The sequence below is a fragment of the Phacochoerus africanus genome, chromosome 11 (assembly GCF_016906955.1).
Source record: "Phacochoerus africanus isolate WHEZ1 chromosome 11, ROS_Pafr_v1, whole genome shotgun sequence".
Classification (NCBI taxonomy): Eukaryota; Metazoa; Chordata; class Mammalia; order Artiodactyla; family Suidae; genus Phacochoerus; species Phacochoerus africanus.
In genome coordinates, this window is record NC_062554.1 from 123,156,400 (window position 1) to 123,177,975 (window position 21,576).

General features: G+C 40.2%; 1 protein-coding gene across 1 annotated transcript in view; it reads left to right on the forward strand.

The window, feature by feature from the left end:
* Nucleotides 1-21,576, forward strand: part of RGSL1 (regulator of G protein signaling like 1) — a 63,914-nt gene that overhangs the window by 13,599 nt on the left and 28,739 nt on the right. The window contains exons 8-11 of the mRNA XM_047754409.1: nucleotides 1,800-1,862; nucleotides 2,286-2,508; nucleotides 3,531-3,638; nucleotides 17,793-17,898. Coding sequence (XP_047610365.1) covers nucleotides 1,800-1,862; nucleotides 2,286-2,508; nucleotides 3,531-3,638; nucleotides 17,793-17,898 — 500 coding nt within the window. The remainder of the gene's footprint in view (nucleotides 1-1,799; nucleotides 1,863-2,285; nucleotides 2,509-3,530; nucleotides 3,639-17,792; nucleotides 17,899-21,576) is intronic.

Below are 21,576 nucleotides of genomic sequence, written 5' to 3' on the forward strand. Positions count from 1 at the left end.
GAGGGAAGTTTTAAGAACTCTATTCTAAGCATCATATATTGAATACAAGGTCTTCCTTTCCTAGACTAGCCATCAAGGAAATGGCCAGTTGGAAAGAGTCATTATTCGGGTTATTCTTATTCTAAAACATGGGAAAAAACATGGGACTATCCTGGAGACGCACAGGCAGTAATAGTTTGACCATTGTATTTTTAAAATGACAGAACACCAATGTCAGAGCCAAGTGGGGTGACAGAGGAGAGCTCCATAAAAAGTCTGCTTACAAAGGAATGGGCATGAAGGTAGGGAACGCACTGGGGATAGGGCCAGTGAGCACGGGTCACCTTCATCACCCTCAAGCCTGAAGAGTTGAAGAGAGGGGGCAGTTACCAGAATGAGCAGACAAAGAGCTGCATGGTGTGGAGGACTTGGCAGGAGCTGTAATTGTCAGTAGAGGATGATAACCTACAGAGGAACCTCCAGTAGGTGACCAGCAGATTTCTCAGCAGAAACACCCCAGGCCAGGAGAAAGTGATATGACACATTCAAGATATTGAAGGATAAAAATTGCTAGCTTCAAATACTCTATCCAATAGAGTTAGTCTTCAGATATGAAGTAAAAACAAGAGATGTCCCAGACAGACAAAATCTGAATGTTTACCACCACTAGAACTGCCTTACAAGAAATGTTGAAAGGAGCTCTTCTACCTGAAATGAAAAGGTAAAAGTACAAAGAGCCTTGAGTAAGGTGATAAATAGACAGAATCAGAAAATTGCAACTTCATATCAGAATAGGTTGTTAAACAATTACAGCATAAAGGTCAAAGTGAAAAAAGCAGCAAAAATAACTAGAGGTAATTCACTGAGCAAGGCCAGGGACTGGACACACTCCTCAGAGAGACAACATCGGGTCTTTAACCCACTGAACCAACACAGGAACTCCTTAACCATTTTTCAGTGTACAATTCAGTGGAATTAATTCAAAACTTATTTCCTGAGTAAATAATTGTTTCTTCCTCTCTGCTCCCAGCAAACTTTGTTCTCACCTCTGTCCAAGCATGTCATACTACTGTTCATCATCATAGATGGTGAGTTCCTCGAGAACCAGGCTTGTAGCACATTGATCTGTATATTTTCAGCCATGTGCATTGTGCCTGACACGTGAGAGGCACTCAGAAAGTATTTATCTACTGCAGAAATTATCACGACACTGTAGATCAACTGTACTTCAGTAAAACTTCAAAATGAACAAAAGAAAAAGCTTAAAAAAAGAGAAAAGATTTGTTAAATAAATGAATAAAAGAGTACAGATAATAAATGTAGCTAAGCATTGATTTGTAGGGGATTTTTTAGTTGTTGCTGTGTTTTTTAAAAATCTAATGAAATATTCTTCACAGGTGGATAAGGTCTTCAAATGGGAGATATTAAGGGTAGGCATATCAAAAGGAGATGCTTGGTTTCCGGGACCATTTTTAAGAATCCAATGAGATAGTACTTTGCAAAGGAACAAAGAAGTATGTAGATGTCAAGACTGTCTTCCAGTAAATTACTTGTTATATATTTTTGTTGTTGTTGTTATAGTTCTTCTTACGTAAATATCAATGACTATTCTCTGAGATTCAGAGGGAGGCTACATGAACTGCCATATTCAGAGAAGCAAAGGAATACCTCCTGGTTGGTCATGGCTAATGCTCGCTGTTTCATTGTATCTCCAAAGAGAGAATCCAGAATCTGCAACCTACACTTCTCCCACATGAATACTAGCAGGAGAGATACGGCAAGCATCTCCTCATAGCACTTACGTTGTGTTTGGATTTCAGATGCTTAGCCCCTGGTATGCTGACTTCCTGGATGAAGAGGACTACTGGTTTCTAATTTTCACAGTAGGTGGAGATTGAGTTGGGGAGGAATCTTAACATTGAGGGACTAAAAGAGAGTAACTGCTCTTTTGAAATAGAAATCCTATTTGTTAAAGTAAATGAAATTTTGATTTTTTTTCCTAGTGACAGCTGGGGGAATGACATGGTCCCTTATGTTCTAAAGAGAAACCTCTCAAAAAGTTCCAAGTGCATAAGCTGACTTTGAGGAAGTCACATGCATATAGAATTTCTCCCTTATGGAAAATAAGTTTGATTTGAAGAGGGATGGGGGGTGGGGTGGCTGGTGTTTAAGAGCAATAGTTCTCAACAAATTGAAAACAATCAGAAAGTCCACATGACAGGGAGGCCTTCTCTGTAGAAGTGGGCTGTAAAGATATTGCTTCTAGTCCTGTCGCAAAAGCTGTCTGCCCCATCCCCTTCTCTTAGACTCAGTCCAGGCTCATTAGCACCAGGTGGCCTAAAAGAGAACCTACAAGCAGAGAAGAGAACATTCTCCTCTATAAGAGATTTGAGGAATCCCTGCAGCTAAGCCAGGGTTTGGCTAACATGGAAGAAATGGAATCTATGCAGTGGCAAAAGATAGCTACTGAGGACCTGAAGCAAGGCGGGTCTCTCAGGATAGAAAGGAAGTCTCCGGTGTTTCTGGCAGGTAAGGTCAGTCACCATAATTTTTTTTTTTTTATCCTTACATATAGGCAACTGGGAGATATTAGTATTTAGCATTTACTGAGTATTTGCTATGTGTCAGCACTGTATAATACAAAGATGACCTCAGTTGATCTTCAAAATAACACAGGAGGTGGAGTTCCCATCGTGGCTCAGTGGTAATGAATCCGACTAGTATCCAGGAAGGCGTGGGTTTGATCCCAGCCTCACTCAGTGGGTCGAGGATCCAGCATTGCCATGAGCTGAGGTGTAGGTCACAGACGCAGCTTGGATCCTGTGTTGCTGTGGCTGTGGCATAGGCTGGCAACTACAGCTCTGATTGGACCCCTATCCTGGGACTTTCCAAATGCCGTGGGTGCAGCCCTAAAAAGGCAAAGAAAAAAAATAGGAACTAAGTAAAGAGTAACGGAGGCACCAAAAGGATGTTACATTCCCAAGATCATACAGTAGGTGGAAGATCCAGGATTTGAGTCCAGGCTGACTGACCGCAGAGGCCCCCACTGACTCTGAAGGGAGCCAGAGCTCTCAAATTTGGTCAGATTCACTCAGACCCACCCAGGCATCACCACAGTTATACTGACTGCATCATTTCATGCACCTGAAAAGCATGTTCCACTTCACACCTGCCCCAGAATTATGTCCAAAGCATTTCTGTGAATATTTTTAACAGCCACCTTCCTCCCACAACATGACATACCAGCCGCCCCAGCAATGGAGAGCAGTGTTAGGAGCACCAGGCTCTGCTGCCCCAGAGATCTGGGGTTTAGCTCTGCCAGGGACTGTGTGACCCTCAGCCATGTATTTAACCTCTCTTTAAGCCCCAGTTTTCTCATCGGTAAAATGGGAACGATAGGCGTGTTGCGAAGATGACCCAAGATCATCTGTGTCAACACTATTATCCTACTTAAATAACATTTTTAAGGCAATGCCTTCCCAAAAAGTGTATGCATCTTTGAAATCCAAGTCGGCAACTAGACTCTATCCTTATTTTTCCCTGCTTGACAGATATGGAGAAAATGTCCTTCGAGGAACTCTGCTCTAAGTATCCAAAGGTGGCCATAGAGAAGATCAGTGATGACTACAAAATATATTGTGAAAAATCGCCTCAAATAGGTAAGTGTTTAAACCCAAGGATGGATTTGAGACAACAAGGTAAGAGAGAGTCTCCAAACTCAAGACATAAGCCAAAAGAGGGATGGTCCACAGAGAATGACCACGTCTTTATCTTCTCCTACAAAGCCATAGAGGGGTATCATAAAAGTCGGATGCAGCGATAAATGAATGAGGATGATGGTGAAATCATTAATTCCTACTTTCTTACCTAGCTGTCACTCTGGGGTTTTAAATAATGCAGATTTGTCTTCTGACGGGGTTCCTGGAGTCAGAGGTTTGTGGAAGAAGCTTGGTGGGAGCATGTTCTTAGGAATAACATTCATAAGGGAGTGAGGAAAGCAAGATTGGGCAGAGGTAGATGCTTAACTGGGGGACAGTTAACACAGACATCAGCAGCAGCTATGGGAGGCTCTAAAGCCAGGATGGCCCTTCAGAGTTTTTCCTCATTGAGGCAAGAAACTTCTGTACCTCCGCATTGACTCATATGGGATGTGGCTCCCTTTAGGAGGATATAACCTTGGGTTGGACAGTGCCTTTTGGCCAAGGCCACTTCCAAAGAAGGCCTCAACTGAAGAGTATCAGCAGCCAACACTCCAGGCAGCTGGGAGAATGAATGCTTTGCTTCTGAAGAAAGAAGCTAAGCCATGAACCACCACACTCAGTCCTGTCCTCTTGCTTTGTAAGGAAATTTTGCAGCATCGTGGAGTGGTTTTGCAGGACTCTGATTGGTTTCTTTGCCTAGGGAACTTATCAAAAAGGGCTGACACATACTACTACAGCTTGTCTGGAAATCACAACAAATACTCCTCTTCTCCCTTCTTTGCTACCCACCACAGAGTCCTTTTATGCTCACCTGTGGCTCAGCTTGTCTTGGGGGGCTTACCTCAGCAAGATAACCTAGACTTTCATCCATGAGGGACATAAACCCCTCGTTATCATGACTTCAGGCTGTGGCTGCTCATTTGTTAATTTATCATCAAAATTGGACAAGGGAATTCCAAGAGTGTCAAATGAATTCACTGCTGCCCCTGCTCTGATAATTATAGTCAATTGCCCTGCCAGTGCAGTGACTCCTTACTTGCCTGCTAGCCTCGTGGCATAAGGAACTTGAAGTGTATGAGCTCCTACTGTGTCCCTAGGAGAAGCATTCCCTCTGGGAACTAGGATATCTAGACTATTACTCTCCAATATGGGAGGCACTAGCCCCATGTGGCCATTGAGCACTTGAAATATAGCGGTACAAATAGGTTAAATAAAATATATTACTAAAATTAACTTCACTCTTTTCCTTTTAGTTTTTTTTTTTTTTCTGGCCATGCCTACAGCATGTGGAAGTCCCCAGGCCAGGGATCGAACCTGTGCCACAGCAGCAACCTGAGCTGCCATGGGAGAACTTTTAAATTTTAGCTTTTTTAAATTTAACTATAAGAAAAATTTTAATTTAACTATAAGAAAGTTTTAAATGGTATACATGGTTCACATTATATTTCTATTGGACAGTGCTAGTCTCAACCCAGAGAACCTAAAGTTGTAAGGATCAAACATTTCCCTAAATAAGTCACTAATACTGATGGTAAATGGATCACTTCTACTTTTATCCCTTGATTGTCATATCCAGTCGTTGATTTGCTGGGGCCACAACACCATAGAATGGTCTTCAGTTTATCCTGGAGAATGATGCCCCATTTTCCCAAGGCACCAAGATGGTTTCACAGCTAGACCTTCAAAAATGTCTAGTTAGGAGTTCCTGTCGTGGCTCAGCAGTTAATGAACCCAACTAGTATCCATGAGGATGTGGGTTCGATCCCTGGCCTTGCTCAGTGGGTTAAGAATCTGGCGTTGCTATGGCTGAGGTGTAGGCCAGTAACTACAGCTCTGATTTGACCCCTAGCCTGGGAACCTCCATATGTTGCAAGTGTGGTCCTAAAAAGACAAAAAAAAAAAAAAAAGAAGAAGAAGAAGAAGAAGTCTAGTTACTCTACCAGACCAGCAGCTCTCAGAGGTGACAGAACTAGTGGAGCCCATCACTCTATGCCCATTGCCAACCTCCTTTACTGTTAAGTATATCCCTTGATCAGAGGCAATGTTATGTGGGATCCTGTTCAGGGGATCAAACACTGGTAAGCCCCCAAATAGCAATGCTGACTGAAGCCTTGCAGTTTGGAATACATGGCAGTTCCAGTCCAGGTGAATGGCTGCCCTTTCCATAGTAAAGAGGTCCAATGTCATCAATTTGCCATCAAGTGAATAGTTGGTTTCCTGCAAGGCATGCTAGAATATGTGAATACAGCATTTATCTCTTTTGCTGGCAAGTTGAACATTTGGCCGCATTTGCAGCTAAATCAGCCTAGGTAAGTATGGGACCCATGCTGTTGGGTCCATGCACAGCCTCCATCCCTGCCAACTACCTACTCTGTTCATGAGTTCATTGTGCCAGTGCTAGGGTGGATTATGACAGAGACTTGCTGATCTACATCACTGGCTAAGTCACTCTGTCTTCTTGGCTAGTTAGCACCTCTTTAATAGTAGTGGTTTATTGGTGGGCTTTAGATGTAATACAAAGATCTTCATACTACACATACATGTACATTGGATTGTCTGTTTCTTCTTGGGTGATTTTTGGAAAATTGTGTCTTTCAAGGAATCGGTCCATTTCATCTATGTATTCAAAGTTGTGACATACAGTTGTTCTTAGAATTCTTTTATGACCCTTTTAATATCCATGGAATCTGCAATGATATTCTTGCTTTCATTTCCGATACTAGTATCTTTGTCTTCTCTCTGTTTTTCTTAGTTAGCCTCACTAGAGACATTGATATTATTGATCCTTTCAAAGAGCCAGGTTTGTGTTTCATTGATTTTTCTCTATTGATTTCCTGATTATAATTTCATTGATTTTTGCTCTAAGTTCTATTTTCTTTTCTTCTGCTTACTTTGGATTTTATTTGCTCTTCTTTTGTTAGTTTCCTAAGGTAGAAACGTAAATGGTTGATTTAGATTTATTTTTCTCCTTTTCTAATATATGCATTCAATGCTATAAACTCCCACCAAGCACTGCTTTTACTACATCCCCCAAATTTTGATAAGTTGTGTTTTTATTTCTTTACAAAATTTGTTCAAGATTTCTTCTTTGACCCATGGGTTATTAAAAGTATGTTGATAAATCTCCATGTGTTTTGAGATTTTCCAGCTATCTTTCTATTGTTGATTTCTAATTTAATTGCATTGTGGTCTGACAGCAGATGTATAATTTCTATTATTTAAAAAAAATTAAAGTGTATTTATGGCTCCGAACGTGATTTGTATTGATGAATGTTTCATGTGAACTTGAGCAGAATCCGTATTTTGCTGCTGTCTGATAAAGTGGTTTATTGACTCCTAGTTGGTTGCTCTAGTTGGTAAATGGTATTGTTCAGTTCACCTAGATCATTATTGATACTCTGCCTGCTGGATCTGTCGATTTGTGGTAGAGGGGGTTGAAGTCCCCAACTATGACACTGTATTTTCATATTTCTTTTGCAGTTCTATCACACCCAGAACTCTTGTTTTGTTCACGTAGTTTGACACTGTGTTGTTAGGTTCATACACATTAAAGATTATAATACATTCTTAGAGAATTGACTCCTTTTTCATTATGTAATGTTCATCTTTATCCCCGATAGCATTTCTTTCACTGAAGGCTGTTCTGTATAAAATTAATACTCTTGCTTTTTTTCATAAGTGTTAGCATTGTATATTTTTCTCCATCCATTTACTTATAATCTTTATGTGTAGTTATTTTGGGGGGGGGGTTGTTTTTTCAGCCATGACCATGGCATGTGGAATTTCTGGGCCAAGGATTAAACTCACACTACAGCAGCAACCCAGCCACTGCAGTGACATCACATCCTTAACCTTCTGCACCACAAGGGAATTCCAACCTATATGTGTTTTTATAGGAAAAATTAATACCTTCTGGATAATACATAGTCAAATCATGGGTTTGGGTTTTTTCTTGTTTTTTTGTTTTTGGCTTTCAATGCACATTTGTTAATTTTTCTTTTCTGAAGTAGAGTTGATTTACAATGTTGGGTTAGTTTCAAGTGCACAGAAAAGTGATTCATCTATATTGTTTTTCAGATTTTTTTGCATTATAAGTAATTACAAGATATTGAGTATAGTTCTCTGTGCTATACAGTACGTTCTTTTTGCTTACCTATTTTATATATAATAGTGTGTATACATTAATCCCAAATGCCTAAACATATCTCTCCTCCTTGCCACTATCCCCATTGGTAACTATAAGTTTGTTTTCTATGTCTGTGGGTCTATTTCTATTTTGTAAATAAGTTCATTTGTATCTTTTTAAGATTCCACATATAAGCGATATTATATATTTGTCTTTATCTGACTTACTTCACTCAGTATGATAATCTCTAGGTCCATCCGTGTTGCTGCAAATGGCATTATTTCATACATGGGGTTGGCAGGCAGCTCCCTAGACTTCCAAGTTCCCACTTTGCGGAAGTCAGAACCCCAGAGCCATTTTTTTTTGTCTTTTTGTCTTTTTGTTGTTGTTGTTGTTGCTATTTCTTGGGCCGCTCCCACGGCATATGGAGGTTCCCAGGCTAGGGGTTGAATCGGAGCTGTAGCCACCGGCCTACGCCAGAGCCACAGCAACGCAGGATCCGAGCCGCGTCTGCGACCTACACCACAGCTCACGGCAACGCCGGATCGTTAACCCACTGAGCAAGGGCAGGGACCGAACCCGCAACCTCATGGTTCCTAGTCGGATTCGTTAACCACTGCGCCACGACGGGAACTCCCCAGAGCCATTTTGATTGAAGGCGCAGTTGCAATATACTCACATAAAGAAAGTAAAGTATGTTACTTAGCAGGCTTATTACTTACAAGTCCCCGAAGGAGTACACAGTGAGTGAGGGGAAGAGCAGTCCTCTATCCCAAGTCACAAGAGAGCAGGAGAGAGAGAAGGAGCAAGCAGGGTAAGGAAGTTGGGGTGGCAGTCACTCATTTTTCATGGGCTCAACTCTAACTGGTCATTTTAAAAGTTTCCCTGAGAAAAGCAAGGCAGAACTCGGGACAGGAAACCTACTCTCAGGTCTTTATTGAAATGTCCAGGCTCTGGGTATGAGCAGGGTTGTTTCCCTGTACAGTGGTGCCGAGGCTGTAACTAAAAATGACTGTTTTCTCATCACAATTGACCCTGTGATGCCTAGGCATTAGTCTTTAGGGAAAATTATGGGCACTGTTTGAATGATGGAGATATTAAAAGCCACTGGCATGGTTTTGGTCACCCAGCACATGAAACATTTGAGCAAAACAGAACTGCCAATCCACAACATCAATAGACAATCAAGACGAGTGATCATTTGAAATCCTGTCCATAACCATTTCCCCCATTTGTTCAGGGTCCATTCAAGAAACTAAATCAAAACCACTGGATAAGACTAAGGTAGGTATTTGATTAAGAACTTGGATGGGATTATGGAATATTTGTACTTATTGGGTTATTTTTTGTAAGCTTGCATGTGTGTGGGTTTTTTGGTTTGTTTGTTTGTTTGTTTTAGCTTTTCAGGGTTGCACCTGAGGCATATGGAAATTCCCAGGCTAGGGGTCAAATCACAGCTACAGCTACTGGCCTTACACCATAGCCATAGCAATGCCATATCTGAGCCACATCTGTGACCTATGCCTCAGCTCGCAGCAACGCCTGATCCTTAATCCGCTGAGCAAGGCCAAGGATCGAACCCTCTTTCTCAAGGATACTAGTTGGGTTTTTGACTCACTGAGCCATGATGGTAACTCCTACATTTGTGCAGAATTATTGACTTAAATACAACAGGTACTCTTTACAGCACTATACCTCCTTCCTTAGCCAGTGAAGTAATCTAAAGCTAAAGGCTTATCCAAAACCATCTGCACTAAAGAATCATGTTGTTGTTGCATTAAGGTTGGGCTTTGACGTAGCAGCCCATTGTGCTCAGCCAGAGTGGCTGACAGATTGGTGTTTTAGTGATTTGTTGTTCCATTTCTATTGTGGCGTTGCCTAACCCAGTTCTCTCAAGGGATAGTAGCAGACCTCCTCCCTACTTACTGAGGATGAATACTGCATGCTTTTGATGTGAGGGATCCTGTTCGGTGACGTGTGAGGGTAGGTTCCTGGGAAACCAAACTACATCTGTATGAACAGAGGGAACTCCTGGAGGCCAGCAAGGTGGCACATACATTTGGAAGTTGAAGGAGGAAGAAATGCACATGTGGAGAGCCAGGTATGTGATGGCCCCGGGTGAAATGCAGGGTGAACACCAACTGTTTGATCAGGGAAGGCAAAGTTGGGATTCTCCCAGGCATCTGGGCCTTGAGGCCCAGGACCATGGGACTCCTGCTCCTTGGGAGGAGGTATAGGTCATATTCATCCATGTGGCATTGGTGTCTGGGCAGATGTGGAGGATTATAATGGCCACGAGGGGCTCCTGCCAGGTGCCACATGTTGTATTGCAAGGTGTCCTGCATGAGAGCAACTGAGCACCACAGAAATCAGCTGGGAAACATGCAGGGATGCATGGGGTTCCTTCTACTGGGCGCATGGGGGCAGGATCAATCAGCAGGTAGACCCCTAACTTGGGCAACAGCCTCTGTTGAGCCTGCTAACATGCCCAGCAACTACAATGGTCCCCAAAATGAGGTCTGGTGTCTGCTCATTACATTAAAATGTTAAAAGAGAATTTGATGCCCTAAAGGAGTATAAGGGGCAGCTGTGGAGAGCAGTCATTTGGCAGAAGCCCTTAGGCAACTGGGAGGAGCTGTGTTCAGTTCACAGGCTCCAGGATGCATAGTCCATGGTAGCCAGTGCCTTAACCCGAAAGAAAGAGCTAGGGGAATCAGGGGGAAGGCTTGATGAATTGACCTTTGTGCCACACATAAAGCTTGTTGTTAAGCTTGTCTCCAAAGAAATGTGGATTTGCCCATGACTGCATAGATGAGCCTAAGAATGATGGACAATGTATTATGTGTTGTCACTAAGATGACTGGCCCAAATGAAGAGGCTTAAGACATGTTGTGTGAGCTGATGTTTAACCACTAACAGAATGTCCCATCCTTCAGAGGACCAATTAATGCCCAGAAATTTCACGTTCGTGTCTTGCCCTTGAACTTTGTGTGGGGCAATCACCCCACCTCTACATTGTAGGTGAGTCACCAGCCATGTTACAGTCTCATGCACCACATCCTCCAAGAGATCCCAGATCAGGATGTCATCAACATAGTGCCAGGTGATAAAGAAGATACTGTATGTGTGTCCAAGTCTTGCTGGCAGATTGTGGGCAATAGCCCGTAGGCAGCAGGACTACAAAAAGTAGTCAAAAGTAAAAAAAGGGAGTTCCCGTCGTGGCTCAGCAGTTAATAAACTCAACTAGCATCCATGTGGATAGGGGTTCAATCCCTGGCCTTGCTCAGTGGGTTAAGGATCCAGCATTGCCCTGAGCTGTGGTGTAGGTTGCAGACACGGCTTAGATCCCGAGTTGCTGTGGCTCTCGCATAGGCCGGCGGCTATAGCTCTGATTGGACCCTTAACCTGGGAACCTCCATATGCTGTGGGTGTGGCCCTAAAAAGACAAAAAGACAAAAAAAAATGTGAATGCAAACTGCAGCTGGGACTCCAGGGCAGTCAATACTGACTAGGACATATTAGCTAGATTCAAGATAATTACAGCTAAAAGGCGTTGTAAGAGGGTACAAACTGTATCCACCATCCCATCCCCATGGCCGATTGTGCTGGAAAACCCAGAGCTAGTGTATTAAGAATATGTACATCACAACCTGCTGAATGAGAAGGCACAGGCCACCCACACGGGACCTGCAGGCAGCTCCCAAAACATCCAAGCCCCCACCTTGGGGAAGTGAAAACCCCAGAGCTGTTTTGATTGAAGATGTAGGTTCAACACACTCACACAAAGGAAGTAATATCTGTTACTTACAGGTTTATTACTTACAAGTCCCAAAACAGGGCCACAGGGAGCCAAGGAAAGGGCCGTCTTCCAGCCCAAGCGAGTGGGAGAAAGAGAGCAAGCAGGCTAAGGAGGTTGGCATAGCGATCGCCAATTCTTCATGGGCTCAAATCCAAGTGGTCATTTTAAAAGCAGATGGGCATTCAGGGCAAGAAACCTAAGCTCAAGTCTTTATTGCAAAGTCTAAACTCTGGGTGTCATACTGCAAAATGCCTAGGCAGCAACTCAGAATGGCTATTTGAACATCACAGAAAGTGACCGCTAAGCCCCTTGATGATACTAGTGTGTTCCCTACCAATGCTTTTTTCTTTTCTTTAGACAAAGGATTTCTCTCTGGGACCTCTGTGGAACATTGTTGGCTGGTGAATTTGGGGGCCTTAAGTAATTTATCCTCCGTAGCATGTTCAGTTCTATGAGCCTTTTGAAATCCTTTTGGCCTGGCAGCATTGCACTAGCTTGCAGGATCCTTGCCAGGCTCTTAAATCCTATATCCTGGGAGAACGCTCCTATATAGATTAACTCTCCCTTAACCGACTATATAGTTTACCCCCTTTGAGCACCCTCAGCATCAATCTCATACATCTTCTCCCAGCTTATACCAAGCTTATGGGGCCAGGTCCCACTGCTTCCTGCAGAAGGAACATTTCCCTGAGTGAAGCAGCTTCTCTTTCAGCTGAGGGCAGATCCAAGAGAGCCTCAGTTGTGCACCGTCAGCAGGCAAAATGCACAGCCAATTAGGAGAATGAGTGCTTCAACTCAGATGGGGGAGAGGGAGGAATCTGAGCTGCACACAACAGCATCTACTGCAGTATTCTTGATACAGAAGAAATCTGGGGTTTATTTTTTAGCATGGTTAACTCAGTATAGCAACAGGGGAAGCCTCTTTGTCGACCTTGAGTGTGTTTCTCCAGACTGCACTCCTAGGTTCATAGTTTATGTAATTTTAGTTCTGTGCATAGCTTAATATTCCTTTAGCACAACCTGCTAACCTGATTTAATTAGCACCTTCCACCCTGGTATCTCAGCTCCCTTCTCCCTGACAGAGGAAATGAAGAGACAAGGCCTCATGATTTTTAGTTTTTCCTAATACGGTATTAAAATGATTCTGCCTCCTATCAGTCAGACTCAGCTCCTTTCTCTCTTTTTAGCCCCTACTTGCCTCCTTTTCTAATAATTACTAATGATTGTGAAAAGCAGAAAAAGGAAGAATGTGTTTGACAATCAACCACTCTTTTGAACAAAGGTCACCTTTATGTTACCTCTCAATTTTTAATCCTTTCCTCTTTCCCAAAGGTCCTAGTAATTTAATTTTATCTGTTTTTTGGATTTACGCAAAATTTTGAAATTTATATAAATGTAATCGTAACAGTGTTTACTCTGGTATCTGGCTGCTTTAGCACTGCATTATGTTTATGAGTTATGCTATGTTTTTGGCTTATTTTGTAACATAGAGCAGTTAAGCAGCCATTGCCCTGACTTTTTCATTATTGCCTCCTCTAAAGAACTTCTTTAGACATGAAATTTTTATACCACAGATATGTTGTACATCTGCGACATATGAAAGAGTAAGTTTTTCTAACCCTCAATAACCAATTTTTACCCCACTGGGGACAATATCATCCTCGTTAAGAATGCATGCTGTCGAGTATTCCAATATATGAATATACCATTTGTTTCGTTCATTCAAAGCCAATGGATATTTGAGTTGTTTTCAGTTTTAACTGATTCTACATAATGATCCTATGAACACCTTTGTACATGTTATTTGATGCACATATGAACACAGTTTTATTGAATATATAACTAGAATTTCTGGGTCATGGGATATGCACATATTCAATTTTGATAAACAATTCTCAATACTTTTTCAAGGTGTTTGTACAAATGTGTGCTCCCATCAAGATCTGAGGCTTGCAGTTGCTCCACAACCCCAGTATTTGATATTTGTGCCAGGTTTTTATTTGTAGCTATTCTTGTGAGTGTGTAGTAATGTCTCATTTGTTGTTTTAATATGTTTTCCATAATTACTATTTTGAATGCCTTTTCATTTAAGAGTCAACTGGATATATTGAATGTGTGTGTGTGAGACATTCCTATTCAAGCTTTTTGCCCCTTTTTCTGTTTGATTTTCTGTCTTTTTTACTGACTTATGAGTTCTTTATATATTCTGTACAAGCCACCAATCAGTCACATGTGTTAAAAAGTCATATTCTCTCTCTCAGTAGTGTCCATTTTTTTGTTAAATTTATTTAAACAAAAAAAACTACTAAAAAGCGCAGTTCACCCTTTTTTCTCCCTTCCCCCACCTCCTGTCTCTATCAACCACAAATCAGTTCTCTGTATCTATGAGCTTCATCTTTGTTTTGGGTGGGTTTTTTGTTGTTGTTGTTTAGATTCCATATATAAGAGAAATTATACAGTATTGTCTTTCTCTGTCTGACTTATTTTAGCATAATGTCCTCAAGCTCCCTCCATGTTGTTACAAATCATAAGATTTGATTATTTTTATAGCTAAATAATATTCCACATCTTTATCCATTCATTCATCAATGGACACTTAGGTTGTTTCCATTTCTTGAATATTATAAATAATGCTGCAATGAACACAGGAATGCATATACCTCTTTGAGTTGGGTTTTCATTTTCTTCAGGTAAATATCAGGAATGGAACTGCTGGATCATATGATAGTTCTCTTTTTAATTTTTTTTTTGTTGTTGTTGTTGTTGTTGTTGTTGCTGCTATTTCTTGGGCCGTTCCCAGGCTAGGGGTTGAATCGGAGCTGTAGCCACCGGCCTACGCCAGAGCCACAGCAACGCAGGATCCGAGCCACGTCTGCAACCTACACCACAGCTCACGGCAACGCCGGATCGTTAACCCACTGAGCAAGGGCAGGGACCGAACCCTCAACCTCATGGTTCCTAGTCGGATTCGTTAACCACTGCGCCACGATGGGAACTCCCTATTCTTAATTTTTTGAGATACCTGCATACTGTTTTCTATATTGGCTGCAGCAACTTATATTCCTAGCAACAGGGCACAAAGGTTTCCTGTTCTCCACATCCTCACCAACATTTACTATTTTTGTCTTTTTTATAAAGCCATTCTAACAGGTGTGAGATGATGTCATTTTGTCATTTTGATTCACATTTCCCTGAGGATTAATGATGTTGAGCATCTTCTCATGTACCTGTGGGCCATATGTTTATTTTTGCTTGTTTGTTTGTCTTTTTTAGGGCTGCACTCATGGCATGTGAAGATTCCCAGGCTAGGGGTCGAATCGGAGCTGTAGCCGCTGGCCTATGCCACAGCAACGCCAGTCTTAGCTGCACCTGTGACCTACACCACAGCTTACGGCAATGCCGGATCCTTAACCCAATGAGTGAGGCCAGGGATCGAACTAGCATCCTCGTGGATACTAGTCAGACTTGTTTCTGCTGAGCGATGATGGGAACTCCATGTGTATGTCTTTTTTTTGGAAAAATTTATACTCAGATCTTTTGCCCATTCTTTAATCAGATTGTTCTTTTGCTATTGAGTTGCATGAGTTCTTTATATATTTTGGATATCAGCACGTTATCAGATATATGATTTGAAAATATTTTCTCCCATTTTCATTTTGTTGATGGTTTCCTTTTCTGTGCAGAAGCTTAGAAGAAATAACAAATGTTGGTAAGAATGTGGAGAAAGACTTAATTTTTCCTTTATATTATTTGAGGCTACAACACTTGATGCAAGCAAATTATGGAATTGTTGTACCTTCCCGGTAGAGTAATTCTTTATCTCTAGTAATGCTCCTTGCTTTATGGTCTGCTTTGATTTTATCAGTCACCACCCTGTGGCAAGTGTTTGCTTGTTATATCCCTTCCCATCCTTCTACTCTTAAATACCCTCTTGTTTTATATTCAAGGTGAGCCTCTTTTTAACAGAATCTTGTTTTTGTATTTTTCTTTGTTTTTTGTTAAATTCAGTTTGACAGTTGCATTTTAGTTAGAGTATTCGTTCCAATTATACTTACTGTAACTTCTCATGTATTAAGTTTTAGATGCTGTCTTCTTTCTTCCTTCCTGCCTGCCTTCCTTCCTCTCTTTCTTTCCCTTTCTTTCTTTCTTAATTTGGTTTTTTGCCACACTCATGGCATGCAAAAGTTCCCGGGCCAGGGACTGAACCCAAACCCAAGCCACAGCAGTGACAATGCCAAGTCTTTAACCACTAGGCCACCAGGGAACTCTGCGTTACTATTTCCTGTTTGTCTCTTCTGCTCTATTTTCTTTTCTCTCTCCTTTTGGCTTTCTTTCAGATTCTGAGTTTTTTGGTTTGAGGGTTGTTTGGCTAATAAATCTATATGTTCTTTCTGTTAGCATGTTACCTACATGTTTTCTTCTTCTAGTGGTTACTCTATAGATTTCAACATGCATCCTTAACATATTAAAGCTTAGTGTAAATCAGTACTTTTTCTGCATATGTATTATTTTAAGTCACTATTAATTTATGCTTACTCACGTATTTACTATTTTTTTCATTGTTTTCTCCTCCTCCAAGCTACCATATAGGATTATTTTATTTTCTAACTGTCTAATGAACACCATTTGTTATTTCTTTGAGTGTGAATAAAAAATGTCTTTTTTTTTTTTTAAGAATGTGGTCCCTGAACATAAAATTGTTGTTCAAGTTATTTTCTTCCACCACTTTGAAGACATTTTTCCATTACCTCTTGTCTTCCTTAGTCCATTTTGAGGCGTCTTCACTGACTTGCTGAGTAGAAGGAAGTATTCCTTTTTCTTCTCTGTTCACCTGCGTGTTTTTCTTTGCTTTGCTTTTATGCATTTTTACTATGATGTGCCTAAGTATTTTTTGCTGCTTGTGATTTTAGGACTTCTTGCATTTCTAACTTGTCTTCTGTCAGATTTAGGGGAATTTCAGTCATTCTTCTTCAGATTATTTGTCCTGCCCCATTTGGTCTCTTCCCTTCTTCTGGTAATCTTACTACATAAATTTTTGACATTTTAGCCTTTTGTCTTAAGTTCTTTTTTGTATTTTTCATATTTCTCTATATACATTTCAGTGGATATTTTATTTATTTATTTATGTATTTATTTTTGCTTTCTAGGGCTGTACCTGCAGCATATGGAAGTTCCCAGGCTAGAGGTTGAATTGGAGCTACAGCCGCTGACCTACACCACAGCCACAGCAATGTGAGATCTGAGCCATGTTCTAATTTTGGGAGTAAGATGAGTAATAGACCATCCCTGCCCATAATGAATTAATAGTATATATTTTCTTCTATAGTATTAACCTCAAAGAACTTTTCTAATACTGAGATCCTTGGAATATACTATTCTTCAATAGTATGTTTTTTGAAATAATGGTTTTTAGTGTGGGGGGGTTGTTTTTGGGGTTTTTTTTTTGTTTTTGTTTTTTGTTTTTGTTTTTGTTTTGCTTATTTTAGCTATGTCCATGGAATGCAGAAGTTCCTGGGCCAGGTATCAAACTCCCACCACAGCAGTAACCTGAGCTGCAGCACCACCGGATCTTTAACCTGCTGAGTCACCAGAGATTTCCAAAATAATGGTTTCTAAGTGGCAGTAAGGAGCTATACACCCATTCTGAAGTGTGTATGGTATGACAGAATACTTGGGAAGCTTTCAGTGGAAGCAGTGTCTTTAAATAAGAGAATTTTTCAGTTAAGGCAAGAAGGTGGAGGGAACTCTTAACAAAGAGGTCAAGAATCTGTAAGTGTCTGCTGATTACAAAGTAGGAGTTCCATAGCGCATGTGGAAGGGTTTAGGATGCAGTAGCAGAGGTGTCCAGGAAGACAATGTCGTACAGAGTGCAGTCTAGAAAAACAGCTGCTTGAGGAAGGGACGTGGACTTGGTACCAACAATCTTCCGAGGAAGGTGGGCTCTATGTCTACGGCAGCAGACTTCGATAACACAGCCTGGACCGGTGGTAGTATGAGAGATAGAAATCAGTCCTGAGTATTTTTTTTTAGCACTCATGGCCTGAGATGGCAGCAGTTGTGGGGTCTGTGGTTTTTTAAGATTCACTTAATATATGATAAATATCCTTACTGCTTTTCTCCTTCTTAATGTCTGCAATGTTCTTTATAAATGGTGTTCCCCAATTTTGTGATTTTTTTTTTTTACTAGATTTTACAGTGAAAATTGTCAGAGAACCAAAGATGATTTCACCCTCACGTAGGAGAATGTCATCCTTTAAAAGGCCTAATGTAAGGAAGCCTTCACTAAGACCCCGGTAAGACATAGGACCTGGCCACAGCAACACATCCAGGCACAAGCTCTCTTTAACCATACATATGTGCACAGGCACACTTTGAATTTTAAGTCATTATTTATTTTCTAAAGTTGGCACTATGAAACATATATTATACAATAACTTAACACTTAACATAGTTATCCTTTCATGTCAGTATGAATAAGTCTATCTCCTCCCATAGCATGGATGTAGCATGATTTATTCGACTATAATTTTAATGGACATTTATATTACTTCTCATTTTTCTTTGCTATGACTAGTACCCCAATAAACATCTTTGTACATGTGTCTTTGCCAATTTGTATTTTTCTGGTTTGCATACTGTCATAGTAGCCTCCTAAGTGGCTCTTTACTCCTTGTCTCTCCCCCTGTAATTAATCTTAAAGTTAGCCTCTGGTTAGGTCCCACTGCTCGGCAAAGCCTCTCTGGCCCTTTCTTTCAGGAGTGCCCACTCACCTTTCTTTCCACTTATCTTAGTACCAGTCCCATCTCTACATTAAAAAGTTCTCCAATTGTATGTCTGCTGTGACTTCCATATCCTCTGAAATATTAAATCCCTAAAATACAATGCTAAGAATCTACCATGTACTGTTTTTGTTTTACTGCTCTTTACTTTTTAGGAATGTTTCTTATCTTCTTGACTCGATTATAATTTTCTTGTAATCATGCCATTCATTCAGTCATTTATTTTTAATGCAGTCTTATCTATTAATGATGGGGTATATGAAATCCTCTTATAGATGATAGAGATATATTAGCACATACAAATTTGGTAGTCATTGTCACTGGTAGAATATTTTGCATAGAGAAAGCTTCTAAAAGTATATTTTCTGTCACTGATAACATCCATTGAGAGTTATAAATCTTCTGTCTCTTCTAAATACTCTAGATGGAGTTTTCCTCCCCTTCAAGGAACAAAAATTATCCCCTGAATTTCAGTCATTATTCCTTTTGTTGTTCCAATTTTTACTATGCACTACTCTCCCACTATATCTATGGAAATACCTACTTTCCAATTTACTTGAGTATGAGTATCACAGAAGTCTTTTCTAAATCATATATTCTATAAGATCATTATATTCTAGAGGGAATATGCAGTCCAGTTTCATGTCTTCAGTTAAGACCACAATGGAATGGCTCAGGGATACCACAGTTGCAACTCTCCTAGTTCTCCTGGTGTTCATTTAATATAATATACTGTTACTGACTCATGTACTATGTCCCAGACACTCTGTGGCTACTAATGACACAAAAAATAAGACATAATCTTGCCCATAATCTAATACATAACTAAGTAAAATACTGGCCTTAAAATGTCATAGTAAAATATTGAAAATTGCTATGAGAGTAGTGAAAGGAGAAGGAAATTTTTCTTTTTTTTTTTTTTAGGGCTGCACCCACAGCATATGGAGGTTCCCAGGCTAGGGGTTGAATTGGAGCTGTAGCCACTGGCCTATGCCACAGCTCACAGCAATGCTGTATCTTTAACCCACTGAGTGAGGTGAGGGTTTGAACCTGCATCCTCATGGATACTAGTCAGACTTGCTTCCACTGAGCCATGATGGGAACTCCAGGAAATTTTAAATATGGATTAGGGAAAGTTAGAGTACCAGAAGAGGCCCTGAACTGCATATAGAAATTCAATTGCAAAGAAATGGGAGTATTTTGTGGGTATTTTTAAGCTGAAGAAATCACAGAAAGATATAAACCCATAAATATGAAAATAGTATTCAAAGACTTGAAAATACTAGTGGTGTTAAAGCACAGAATATATGGGGTGAAGGGACATAAAAAGTAAGATTACAAAGATAGATTGAGAGTAAATAATGGAAAGAAGGTAGCAATATTCATATCAGACAAAATATACTTTAAAACAAAGTCTATAAAAAAGACAAAGAAGAGGGAGTTCCTGTTGTGGCACAGCGGAAACGAATCTGACTAGGAACCATGAGGTCGCGGGTTCGATCCCTGGCCTTTCTCAGTGGGTTAAGGATCCGGTGTTGCTGTGAGCTGTGGTGTAGGCTGCAGACATGGCTTGCAGCTCAGATCTGGCATTGCTGTGGCTCTGGCCTAGGCTGGTGGCTACAGCTCCAATTAGACCCCTAGCCTGGGAACCTCCATATGCCACAAGTGTGGCCCTAAAAAGACAAGAGACAAAAAAAAAAAAAAAAAAAGACAAAGAAGAGTATTATGTAATGATAGAAGAATTAACACAATAAGCGAATATAACATTCATTAACATATACACACCTAATATAGGAGTTGCTAGATATATAAAGCAAATATTAACAGACACAAGAGGGAGAGATTGGCATTATTACAATAATCATAGGGAACTTTAACACCCTACCTATATCAATGGACAGATCATCTGACAGAAAATCAGTAAGGAAACAGTGGTCTTAAATGACACATTAGACTATCAGACTTAATAAATATCTACAGGGCATTCCATCCAAAACAAAGCAATACAAACTAAAAAGAAAAGTGCCCAAGCATAAAATAAATGGAAATCATCCAACCAAAAAAAGAAAGGAAGAAAGGAAAAACATAGAATCAACTGGAAAACAAGGTTTAAAATGGCAGTAAATACATATCTATCAATAATTACCTTAAATGTCAATGGATTGAATGCTCCAATCAAAAGACACAGAGTGGCAGATTGGATAAAAAAAGCAAAAGCCTACAATATGCTGTCTACAAGAGACTCACCTTAGGGCAAAGGACACATATAGATAGAAAGTGAGGGGATGGGAAAGATATTTCATGGCAATGGACAAGACAGGAAAGCAGGAGTTGCAGTCCTCATATCAGACAAAATAGACTTAAAGTGAAGGCCGTAAAGAAAGACAAAGAAGGACACTATGGTTAAAGAGTGCATTCAAAAAGAGGGTATTACAATCATCAATATATATGCCCCAAATATAGAAGCATCCAGATACCTACAACGAATATTAATAGACATAAAAATAGAAATTGATGGGAACACAATAATAGTAGGAGACTTTAACACCCCACTCACATCAATGGACAGATCCTCTAGACAGAAAATCAATAAGGCAACAGAGATCCTAAATGACACAATAGAAAAATTAGATTTAATAGACATTTTCAGGACATTACATCCAAAAAAATCAAAATATACATTCTTCTCAGGTGCACCTGGAATATTCTCAAGGATTGATCACATACTGGGCACAAATCTAACCTTAACAAATTTAATAGTATAAAAATTATTTCAAGTATCTTCTCTGACCACAATGGCGTGAAACTAGAAATCAACCACAGGAAAAGAAATGAGAAAAAACTAACTACCTGGAGACCAAACAACATGCTACTAACAAACCAATGGGTCAATGAGGAAATCAAGAAGGAAATTAAAAAATGCCTTGAGACAAATGATAATGAAGATAAAACCACTCAAAATCTATGGGATGCCACAAAAGCAGTGCTCAGAGGGAAATTCATAACAATACAGGCCTTCCTCAAAAAGGAAGAAAAATCTCAAATTGACAACTTAACCCATCACCTAAATGAATTCGAAAAAGAAGAACAAATGAAACCTAAAGTCAGCAGAAAGAAGGAAATCATAAAGATCAGAGAGGAAATCAAAATAGAGATTCAAAAAACAATAGACAAAATTAATAAAACCAAGAG